Source organism: Sphaeramia orbicularis, chromosome 3 (genome assembly GCF_902148855.1).
Source record: "Sphaeramia orbicularis chromosome 3, fSphaOr1.1, whole genome shotgun sequence".
In the NCBI taxonomy this organism is placed as follows: Eukaryota; Metazoa; Chordata; class Actinopteri; order Kurtiformes; family Apogonidae; genus Sphaeramia; species Sphaeramia orbicularis.
In genome coordinates this window covers 48,472,579-48,485,493 of record NC_043959.1, presented here as the reverse complement: position 1 = coordinate 48,485,493, position 12,915 = coordinate 48,472,579, and the positions used below count along the sequence as shown (strand labels likewise).

At 35.1% G+C, this 12,915-nt stretch overlaps 1 protein-coding gene across 2 annotated transcripts; it reads right to left on the bottom strand.

Annotated features, from left to right (window-relative positions):
* Window positions 1–7,692: 7,692 nt before the first annotated feature.
* Window positions 7,693–11,798, bottom strand: LOC115416966 (cytochrome b5 type B-like). 2 transcript variants are annotated; one of them, XM_030130859.1, is made up of 5 exons: window positions 11,722–11,798; window positions 10,630–10,758; window positions 10,062–10,088; window positions 9,871–9,902; window positions 7,693–9,434 (listed from the first exon to the last, which is right to left on the bottom strand). In XM_030130859.1, the coding sequence occupies exons 1-5, from the start codon at window positions 11,770–11,772 to the stop codon at window positions 9,341–9,343; spliced, it is 333 nt and encodes a 110-aa protein (XP_029986719.1). In that variant the 5' UTR covers window positions 11,773–11,798; the 3' UTR covers window positions 7,693–9,340. The 2 variants fall into 2 exon arrangements, with proteins under 2 accessions (XP_029986719.1, XP_029986720.1); XM_030130860.1 differs by having other exon boundaries at window positions 7,693–9,431.
* Window positions 11,799–12,915: the final 1,117 nt, after the last annotated feature.

Sequence of the window (12,915 nt, the reverse complement as noted above, 5' to 3'; positions counted from 1 at the left end):
CATAAACAGTTGAGCCAGGGGTATAGAGTTAAGCAGTATTGTTGAAAATAATGAAAAGATGAAAATGTCTAGTTTTGGCTCCTGCATACCACAAAAAAAAAAGAAAATGAAATGCAATAGATGGACTGTTCTTACAAAAGCAACAACAAAAAAAACCACAGAACGGAGCAAAACAAGGTTGTGAAGCAAAGTACAAACCTAGTTACCTGTTATAAATTTTTTAAAAAAAATGAAGAAAATGGGGGGGAAGAGGGAAGGAAGGAAAGAAGGAAGATTATAACTGATATTTCTTACTGTTTACAAATTAGCAATGAAATGTGGATTTGAAGGTTAACCCATAAGAACCAGTGCTACTTTTGTGGCAGTTCCCAAGTAAATTTTTCTCTCTATTTAACCTTTCTTAAGTTATTTATCACCATTTATTGTAAAATCATCCTCTGTATTTTGCATTTTTTCAATGAAAATCAGCTATTTTCCTACATTTAATTCACCGATCATGTAAATGTTCATAAAAACTCAGATTAACGTTGAGGGTTATTGTATCAGAAACAGAAAAAACTGAAGAAAAAGTGACATTTTCAGTCAAATCTATCAATAGATGAACATAAAACAAGTGTTCCATCTACTGTCGTTAATCCAACTCCATGGGTTTTGCTGGTGAATCAATGTTGTAGAAGATGAGGGCGTTTCCACGTTAACTACGGAGCCTCTGAACGTCCAAATGGGTCATATCTGATGACCATGAAAAGATGATAAACTGTATTCATACCAATTATTTACATATATTGAAAGGATTAGTGGATCAATAGGCATTAAACAGTTTAGATCAATAGATGGTTTGGTCGCCAGTGGCTGTTTGGGTTTTTATGGGTTAAAGGTTAATTTTACTTGAATAATGCATGACTTTATGTGACATATGTGTTAACTTGCCATCAGGAAAAAATCCACATTTTCCAGAGAAACAGCCACATCTGATTTATCATAAAAGTAAGTTATTCAGAAGTTTTTATCATGAGATGTGAGTGCTTCCAAGCCATGGTCAAAGCTGTAGAATCCTTTTGGGATTAGCCTTTTGCAGATGAGCTGTTTCTCTGTGCACCTTTGTAGCATTAAATTGTCACTGGGTTGTGAACAAATGAGAAATTAAATCCTAGCACTGACCCATATATAATCAACCCGAAGTACACTCAGCGAAGAAGTTGACCTTTACAGCCAATTCAAGCCACCTTCAGACATCATGTTTATTCCTGCTGCTTCCCTGAGTGTTTTTCCAGGCTTTTGAGATTTTTGCCGAGCCAATCTCCCAGGACACTGGAGTGTTGTGCATTAGCAGCCTCAACTCTCCTGAGGATCACGGTTGATAAAATGACAAGTGACTCAGTCATGGGGAATGATGTGTATCTGAGGGCTTCATATACACCCACAGACACAATATGCTGTGTCATAAGAGCCCATCAGTCTGTCTGCGGTAACTGCTGCCAAAATAACCCTTACTGATACAAATGTGTAATGACCATTTACTGTGGTGTTTTTTAGAACAAAAACAGAGAAGGTGTTCAGTGAGTCAGAATTCAGACCCAAACACAGTCAAATACCTTGGAGTAAGAGGAAATAATGTTAATCTGTTGCTCAGGAACAGTTAATCTGAACCAGAGGGTTTTTAGTTTGAGAAACTGGACAGAGATGGAACGTATCAGTATCAAACATCATCTGAAAGCACACCGTTTATGAAAAGCTGCTTTGTTTTGTTTACTTCTGCCCTGAGCCTGTGAAAACCATGACACAAACAATGTTAAAATCGGTGATACATTTATTACAGTTTGTGCTTGTGGTTTTATTATTTATTTTTACCAACATGGTGAAAGCCAGTGAAACAACTCATATGTTGATCTCCTGAGGTTGTAGTGCCACCCTGTGTTTATACTGAGTTTTACACAGTGGGCTTTAAAAACAGGAGATCTTATTTCTGCTGCTAAATTAAAAGAACTGGCAGTTTGTGTTATATGATAAATCTATCTTGGGTGGTCTTGAGGTGTCATGGTGTTTAAAGAGATGAGCAGTTATTGGTCTTTGTTTTATATACTATCGAAGCTTTAGATAAAATATTGTGCTTTTTTTAAGCTACTCGTCAATTATGTAACTACAATATCATCAGAAGGACATCCAGTTCTTAATATACACCAGCTGATTAAAAAGGATGAATCAATGTGTGTTGATTTGCTGTCCATGAGCTCTCGGTGCTCAGAGGCTCTTGTGGAGGTTGCAGATGGGAAAGCGCTAATTTCAATCATTGCTTCCAGCTCCTCTCCACAGGAAAGTAGCTGGACATAACGAGCATATGCAGGACTCAAGTGCTATTCACTTTGTGCTGGTATTAAGCTATGAACAGTCCCCTAACAAAAATAAATCACAACAGAAGAACAGAACTGTGTTATTAAGTGTATCACTACAGTTTTCATATTAAATCACAAAGGGAAAAAGGAAACCAGAGTGGGAACTTTCAATTATTTTTCTTTATTCCATTCACCTGCCAGTAAACATGGGAAGTAAGACTCATTTTAGAAGACCCAGTGCTACTTTTGTGGTGCTTTCCAAATGATTTTTTTTTTCTCTCTATTGAACCTTTATTAGGTAATTTATCACCATTTATTATAATATTATCCTCTGTGTTTTGCGTTTTTTTTTTTTTTTCAGTGTATATCATGTATTTTTCTATATTTAATTTACTGATCATGAAGATGCTCATAAATCTCATATTAAGTTGAGATTTATTATATCAAAACAGAAAAAATTGAAGAAAAAGTGATATCATTAACTGAACATAAACCCAGTGTCTATCATTGATCAAACTCCATGGGTTTTACTGGTGAATCAATGTCGTAGAAGATAACAGTGGTTTCCACGGTAACTACGGAGCCTCTGAACGTCCAAATGGGTCATATTTGATGACCATGAAAAGATGACAAACTGTATTTTACACCCGTTATGTCCATGTTTTAATAGGATTAGTGGTTCAACAGTTATTAAACATTATAGATGGGTAGATGCTTTTGGTCACCAGTGGTTGTTTGGGTCTCTATGAGTTAATTCAGAAGCCACATACAGTGTAATTTGATCTAAAACATACCAGTAAAATAATAGCATAATAACTCATAATGATGTCAACTTCAAATGTTTCTATTTGTTTTAGTGCAAAATAGGTGTGAATGTGAGAGCGATTGGTTGTTCGTCTCTATATGTCAGTGTCAACTAATTTACCTGGTTAAATAAAGGTTAAATAATAAACAAACAAACAAACAAACAATAAATAAATAGTAAAATTTAATAATGATGTTAACATTTACATACTATCCTTTCACAAAGAAAAATGTGACAACATGAACAACCATGAACAACATGAAACTTCTGCAGAAAAAATAAGTGCAATTTTATGCCTTGATTTATCATTTACACATTTGCATTATAGATCACAGTGGATCTGGAATGCACAAAACATTTAGTAATAGGCATAATATTGTTAGGATTTTGGAGCTGTCATTATATATAGGTTCTTATATTATTACACTGGTCAACAACAAATTTATTGTTTAAGTTTTTTGAGCTGAGTTAGGATAATTTCGGTGTGCTGAATCCAAAAATCACAACTTTTTGCTCCAATCAGGTCAGCTTTCTGAACTATGCTACATATTGGCTTTTTAACATTTTTGCTTACATTTATGGGCATTTTCACATCATATGATACAAAATTCTTTCATATTTTTTGCAATAAATGAGTTCTGAAGATTTTACTTTTGCCAATTTATGATTGTTTTTTTTTATATTACAGGTGAATGAAATGGCTTCTACTAGAAGATCTTGCAAAAATAAGCCTGACGTATTCTGCTACATCTGCGGTGAATACACCATTGTACCTAACAGGAACCAAGTGATCAAATTTTTTTTTTTTTCTCTTAAAAACCTATTTTGGGTGAGAACTATATAAAAAATCAACTGATAAAGTCACAAAAATGTAATCAATTTTGTGAGAAGATCAAAATCAAATTAGCAAAAAAACCTGACCTGATTGAGAAAAACAGATGTCATTTTTGGATTTAGCGGTGCAAAATGGTCCTAATTCAGTTGAAAAAACTAGACACTTGCAAAAACATTTTTTTGTAATCCAGTGTTATTTTATCAGTCTGACCTGCTTGAGTTTGTATTGGGTTGAATGTGGCCCCTGAACTACAATGAGTGTGACACCTTTTACTGTTAATGTCTTCAGTGTAATTTTTAAACTTTACAAATTCATCCCCAGGGCCAGATTCGAACCTTTGGTGGCCTGGTTTTGGCCCATGTGCTGTATGTTGACATCCTTGCTGTAAAGCCTGAATACGAACTAATTTTTTTTTTTTTTTTTTTTGCACAATATCAGCTGTTGAATGATGATAATGAGTGAATTCTACCAGCTGTCAAATATTTCATTCATCTCAACTCAGTGCAATACAGGGTCCAATCAAGTGAAAGTGAACATCAACATTAAAAAGTAAATTTGTACACATCATTTGTGAAGTGGGCTCATTTTTTTTAGCTAAAGAACTCTATTTATGAAACTGTTGTCCATTTTAAAATACCACTTACACAGTACAGGAGAAGTTCCCAACCTTCTGCTATAGGCTGCATAAATTAACAAAAAGACATGAAAAGACAGTCTATTACTGTGTCAAATTGAAATTCTGAATGATGAAGTTTGTGAGTTCATACACTGGTCACATTTAAAAAGACTATCTGTGAATTGTTATCGAGAATTTACTCTTCATTGTAATTTACCTATATCAGTATGGACCACACAAGTTGTAAATAACACTGTTAGAATTAATCCATTAAATAAAGCATTGTAATTATATCTGGCTTGTTGTTTTAAAAATAATTCAACATTTTGAGGGATGCATACAATGGTAAAGAGTCGTCCACGTGTTACTATGGCAACCTGTCCATGTGTTACCACATTCTCATGTCAATAAAACAGAGACTTTTCAATATTTTTACTCCAAAATGTATTTTCAGCATAGTTGAACATTATATCTAAAGGTTTTGTCCTACTTGATATCAATTTCTGTCGAGAACCGCACGTTTTGAATGTTTGTGTAAAGCTTAAAAAACTGATGTCCATTGAAGTCCACATGTTACCGAGCAGTAATTAGACATTTTCGCCTAAAAGTTTTACCTCCCCAATTTTGTTCTACATCATGTTTACTTATAAATACGTACTCAATATTTATAATACATGCATATAAGTTATTCTGATTACATGATAGACTGTTGAACACCAAATGTGTCCATGTGTTACCGTTTCATCGGACCCTACAGTGTTCATTTAACCACAACAACAATGCTTTCAGCCATAATTATCTGAAATTGGAATCATACAAAAGCAGGCAGTTAAAATGCGAAAAGAACCTCCAGACCCAACAGTGTTGACCACAAGTCTGCATCCTGACAAACTGTCCTGATAACACTTTGGTGAGTGTTTTTCCTTGCACTGCTCTCATCACAGTTGAATTAGGTCTGGACTTCATACACATTCTGCTGCAGTTTGTGCCCAGCTGCTCAGTGCTTGTGTTTGGGATTATTTCTTGCCCCCAACATCACCCTGTCATTTCTAAACTTGTGAGTGGTCTCAGCAGTAATTGAGGTCAGACTTTTGGACTTTAAAGAGCCTGCAATCCAGTTCAGACGCCAATTTCCAGACATTGTGACACATCTAGGGTTTGTGTCTGACCTCTGCTAACATACTGACTGTGTTCTAATGCATCTCCAGTCTGATGTATTTTCTTTTTATAAGATTACACGTTTCTGCCTCAATATTTAATAAATCACTGTGGATTCCACCCTAACAAAAACTGAGTGAAATCACAGTGGAAGGGATCAAAACTAATTAGAAGGCTTTGTCCAGGAATAATTGGACTGTTTTTTTTTTTTAAGTCTTTAGATTGTGTTTATTACCTATACCTTTTCTAAACTTTGTAAACTCATAAAATATTCCTATAAAAAGACACTCTTCCACAAACTTACTGGAGCACCACCTAAACCCTCTAAAACCTGTATTCACATAGTTCATTTACCAAAGTCTACTTTATATTTACCATAAATAAAGTATGTTTTCCCTGTAGACAGTGGCAATACAACTACAAGAATTAGAAGCAAAATAATTTAAAAACAAAATCAAATGTTTTCAGTAATTTACAGGTGGAATACTTCCCACAGTATTAAATGCTGTGCACATAAAGTATATTATAATCATTATATTGTTATAATATAATATAATATAATATAATATAATATAATATAATATAATATAATATAATATAATATATTATAATATACTTCAAGGCAAATGCTACAAACATTTATTTCAGCCATTGAACACCATCATACGCCATCATTTGACTTTTATATTTACATTACATGTGCATCTACAAAAACCTATAATGTATATTATATAAAATCCTAAGTTCTTGTGATGTTGTCTTAAAATATAAGGATATCTGATTTCTGATTTCAATTATTTCAAATAAATCACTATTTATGCAGGATAAATACCATGAATATTTCTGTCAGATTCAGTACACACTACCACAGTCATGAGGACTGCTGACTGGACAGTTGTCCAGAAGATACTCATCGATGTCCTCCACAATGAGGGAAAGTCACTGAAGACCACTGTTGAAAGGACTGGTTGTATCAGAACAGATTTATGGAAAGTTGACTGGAAGGAAAAGATGGACAACCAACAGGGATGACCACAGCCTTGGGACTGAGGCTGGAGTCAGTGCATAAAGAGTCACCACAGACAGACGAGTCCAGGGAGTGGACTACAAGTGTTGTATTCCTATAGTGTCAACCTAGTCCTGAACCACAGACAACATCAGAAGAGTCTTACCCGGGCTGAGGAGAAAAAGAACTGGATCACTGTTCATCAAAGTCTTGTTTTCAGATGAAAATACATGTTGCATTTCATTTATAAGTCGAGGTCCCAGAGAAGAGGAGAATCCAAGTTACTTCTAGCCCACTGTGAAGTTTCCACACTCAGTGATGATTTGGGGTGCCATGTCATCTGCTGGTGTTGGTCCGGTGTTTTATCAAGTCCAAGGTTGATGCAGTTGTCTACCAGGAGATTATGGAACACTCTATGATTCTCTCTGCTGACAGGTTTTATCAGGATGCTGATGTCCTCTCCAACAGGATTTGGCACCGGCCCATAGTGCCAGAACACCTCCTAAATGGTTTACTGATCATGGTGTTACTGTGTTTGATTGGTCATCGTACTCCCCTGACCCCAGTCCCATAGAAAAGCTACAGGGTTTTGTCCAGAGGAAGATGAGAAACATCAGACTCAATCAACAGATGAACTTAAGGCCACTATCAAAGCTGCCTGGACCTCCATATCACCTCACACCTCATTCATGCAGTGATTTGAGCAAGTAGTCTCCTGAGTGAGCACTGTATGAGTGCATAAATAAACACACTTTTTGATCTTATGAAAAGTTTTATATGTGCAATAAATAATACACAATGAATCTGAAAGATAAAGTTTCACTGTTTCAATTTACAGAAAACCTTTAACTCCTTTACACTATTGGGGTTTTTTTTTTTTCCACATCTGTATTTATAATAAATGTCTGCTGTATATCAATAATAAACACTGGCACCTTCTATTTTCAAGTTTCAGTTTATTCAAAGAGATTTCTGATGACATGGCAGTTGAAAAGAACAGAACATTGCAATGACATGTAAAATAGCAGCAAGTTATCCTCCAAAATTGTGTTCTCATGTGAAGTGACAGAAGGCAGTTTTTAGGATCTTATAGCTGTATAAAGTTTTCCCTCATACACAGTAAAATAATGTCAGTATCTGTCTGTATGTACGACCTCTGATCTATAAACTGAAAGACTTGAAAGAAAGTTGAATTGTAAATTTGAATCTATAACTCAAACGACAAACCTTGTTTCCACACAGTGGCCGAACAAAAAAAAACAAAAAACACCACTCTGGACTTCATTGAGTTGAACACAAACCCTCCAGTGAACAGCTGCCAGTTCTATCCATCCAAACCCAAGATGCAGACGTACAATTACACAAAGTTATGAAAACGCATCAGTTAAATAACAAATGGCATAGTGAGGAACACGATTAAGAAAAAAAAAACAGATCAACAGGGTTCTCCTCCATCACCTCCATAATTCACTTTCATCTATATCCTGATAATAAAATATTGTTTCTAGCATAGTACATAAGTTAATATTCATCTATGGATCAGGCAATATGTTAACACAAACGGGAAAGACTGAACACACTCTAACTTAAATAATCACAATCTGACACAATATAATTCTGAAAATGAATAGACACAAAACCTTTGACTTCTTTAGAACCAAGTTATAAATGCAATGACATAGTGCTGGAGTGATTAGTCAATAAATTATCAGACATGCAATTACTTTGAACTACTTATCATACCAAAATATTTGCACTTTTCAACTTCTCAAATATGAGAATATAATGATTGTTATTGTTTTGCTCTGATTAATGGAATATTAAGTTTTGCACTAAAAGTTGAAAATATTTGAATACATTACCATGGGCGGTATGGGAATTATATTTTTTCTGTAACTTTCTGCAATTTTACAGAATAAATGACACACTGCTTAGTGATAAATATAGTCAGCAGATTACTTTATATAGACAATAATCATTAGTTCCACCCTTGCAGCTTTGCTTTATTCCAAACTGGTGCAATAAGCCCTGCATGACATAAACTGAGACTTTAACAATGCTGGTTGGTCTGATTCTACTCCATTTTAGAAAACACATTAGAAATCTGAATTCAGTGTATAAAGTACAATGGTTGCTGTAAACCATTACAGAGGTTTCAACATCAATTGTCCATAGTAACAGATCTGTCTTTGTGTTGCAGTTTTAGTCCATCTGTGCAAAGATGATGAACGATCTAACAGGTAGCAAAAGCCTGTTGGTGGCATAAACAATTAATATAAAGAGACCAAACTGGGTCAAATGCATATGATATAAAAGTTATAAGACACAAATAACAATTATAGCAACAGGCATGGAGACAATGACATACAAAGAAAAAGAAAATAAAACGTTGATAAAGACTGCTGCGCTGGCTATTTGGTACACTCTACATAGAGTGACAAAGACAAAGGTAATTTACAAAACGGCTCCTCTTGTATTCTCGCTGCAAAGGCATGGACACTCAAATGTGCGTTTGATGTGTGGAGGTTTTGGTCAACATTTCAAGGCCTCCGGATGAAAACAATGGGATGGAATGGAATTTCAGCACTCAAGAAGACTTGTGTTCATACACAAAGTAACGATAAATGATGCCAATGACCGCTGCAACAACTGCAGGTATCAACCAGGTGGTATAGGAGCTGTTGGAAAGAAGCAAATACCTTTTTTAAGAAGTGTGACTAAATACAAGAAAGGTGAGACAAATAACAATTGATTTTAAATAGAAATATTTGAGTCTCAGTGCTTACTTTGTTCCAAATTACCATATAAACCACAGACCAATAAATCATCTCTAAATGTCATTCTGTAGGTAGAATTCATACTTGAAACACTGCAGTTGTACTGTTTTTCCTTATTCACATTACATACATTTGATATTTTTGATAAAGGTGTCAGATCATAGTTTCCTCTACAGTGGTTTATGTTTTGTAGCAAAAAAAACACAATTATGGTTGGAATTGTGCTAACCATTGTTGATTGAAAAAAAGAGGGTATGTATTTCTTTAGAAATATGGGACAACATCAACAATAATTAAAAAATTCTAAGCCCTACATGTGGTGTATGTCATGATTACTGACCTGGATTCTCCTGAATTTGTGACATTTTCTTCCTGAAAAGGAAAGAAAGACAAACAAAAATGTCAAAGAGAGACAGAATAACTTTACATTAAAATATTTACCAAAGGTCAAAGCATTTCTCATTACTTCTGTTACAGTGCACTTTGTACTGAGGTTAAGATAAGGCGAGATGATTGGACAACACCGCTTACCTTTGCACTGGCTTTTTTCCTGTCATCCTGCAAACAAAAATAATATAACGGACATCACGTGATTGCTCTCAAAAATGTACATTCATACACAAGCTTAACTACTAGGAAACATAATTGGACTGCACATGTCTGACATGTATCACACTACAAAATACCCACATTTTCATGGGTTCATTTTACTCTATATATGTATTGTTGGAAGGACCAGGTCTTCCCTCACCCTTATAAAAACTGTAATTTTTGTAGTATTTTCAATTTTAACAGACTGTTAAAATTACGCAAGAAATAAAATAAAATCATACTTAGAGCGTCATTATTTAATGGATTAGTTAAAAAAAAAAACTATATCTAGCATAATTTCATGCTTTGTCTCTTTATATAGTGCTAATTTTCCTTTGAGAACCTTGTGTAAAATATGGCATCCTAGATTGAAGTGCTTGTGTAAATATTAATGCCTTAAAAATACAATACTGGAGAGTAAGTAACTAAATGAAACACATTAACAAAAAGTCACCTGCATATATAAAACAGGCAGTACACTACTGAGGAGACAGAGGTGTGATCTTACCATATGTAACTCCCCTACGTAGTACTGCTGAAGCATCTCCCTGGCATCTGTGGAATGACCCACATCCTCAAAGCTCTCTGTAGCATCTGCACCGGCTTGTTCCAGTAAAACCTCCTCACCACCTGGATGCTGATATTACACAGTAATAGCTCTGGTTACACACATTTAATGTCACTGCTATGGTGAAACGTCAGTAATAACAAACCACAAGTAATCACTGAGTATGTTGTAACTATAGTCTTCTGCATGTCACTGTCGATGTGTATTTATTTAGTATTCTTTAACAAATGCCAGCAACCAAGACATTTCAGAGACAGTGTCATGTTATAAAGTAGTGAGAAAAATCCTAGTTTTACTTCAAATTATCCATTTTTGACTTATGTGTTTCAACTTTAACAAAAACATTTGTGTCTCACTTTTCCCGCTTGGTTATTTTTATAGCCAGATATAACGATAGAGTAACTGAAGTAAGTCTGCAATTATTACATATGACAGAATATTGTACATTTGGAAAATACAAATATTAAGACATATTAATACTTGCAACTAATTGAAGTGTCATTGGTCAACAGGAGTATTGTTTAAAAGGTATTCAATGTTGTACTCAATACTTCATTTGGAATGTCTTTAACCCACAACAGTACGTCAGGGATTAAGGATTTGTTTTGGACCTGTAAGGTTTACTGAGCTGTAATGTAAGGCTGACATTCACTGGTGCTAAGTGCATCTCAAATTCCCATCATCAGTGGCGTTACCATTGTGACAATGTCACAACTCATCCCCTGTTTAGTAACTAGAGCTGGAGCGTTAAACATTAGCGCTGATCTGTGTGTTTTAAAGACACCCCATGATAGCGGTAATAATGGCTTACACTGAGAACACCTAACCTTTGATAAAATAAGGTTGTAATATCATGCGAGCTAAAAAAACCCGTTCTGCTCGCTGGGCAACACCTCCTTACAGCGACTTTACTGGGAAACGTCATCATTACACAGCAACACAATGCTAGCAATTGTTCTGTAAATCCAGGAAGTAGTCTTGTCCGAAATGTGACATAAACCATAACCCTTGTTGACGGGTAGTGTCTCTTACCTCTTCAAGAAACTTGTGATGTCGTATACTTTGTCGTGGATGATGAGCCATGTGTCATTGCTCATATTATGTACTCTTATTTCTTCTAAGTGTAATACTTCATACCATCATCTACTGTTTCGCCGTTTTCCTCAACCCGGTTGCTGCCAAGTGCACAGTCTGTGTTTTTACGTTGTCGTTGACTTCCTCTCCCATTTTTACGTTTATAGAAGAACGTATCTAGCCTTCCACGTTAGCTAATGTTAGCTTGTTAGCCAGGTACTTGCTAGCAAAGGTTAGCCGCTACACCAGTTTGAGTCTTGAGTAAATAAACTGGTAGCTGTCGAATGCTCCACAATAACACCGTGTAAAGGATACACACCAGTAAACACCCTATTACCACCGATTACTCAACAATTATGGTTACGACATCAAATAACCCTAACCCGGGCGCGTCCATGGATGTATTAAGTAAAACATATCACCAGCACATCAGCAGACATGTGGAACAGACCAATGACATGCGTTGTAATTCACCATCCGGCACAAACACCCAAACTGACCAATCAAAAGCAGAGTTCAGGCATACTGACCAATCACAGCTGACCACTTGAGGATCATGAAGACGACGACCTTTACAGAGGCAGTCAACTGTGCGTCATAGGTGCGCATAATGTTATTTACGTACGTTCCCAAATTCTACTTAATTGCATTTATTTCATCTCCACGTATACTACTCTACAAATGGAAAAATATATAACTATAACTGATTTGAATTTATAAGGTAATAAAAGAGTTATGGACAATTCACCTGTAATGTTATTGTAAGGTTTTTAGGTTTGCTTTTTTGTTTGTTTTTCTTTTTCTTCTGTGGGACAACAGATGAAAACTGGCCTTTGGCTAAAATCTGGAGTGTTTACATTCATGTGAAAACATGTATGTTCATTAATGCTCACTGTCCCATTCAAATAAATAAATTGAAATTGAAAGACTTCAGTGTGAACTAACAGAAAGAAATGCCGTATAAATACATATAGCTTTCTTCAAAATGTAGAGAGCAAAAAAGTTGCTCTTTTGTAATGAAAGACTTTGACATGTGAGGGAGTACTGTAAGAGAAATAGTATTAGAAAATTAATGGTAGAATAAATACAAGTAGATTATTTATTTGTTTGTTTATGGAACTGAAACAGTTTCATTTACAATATAAAAAATAT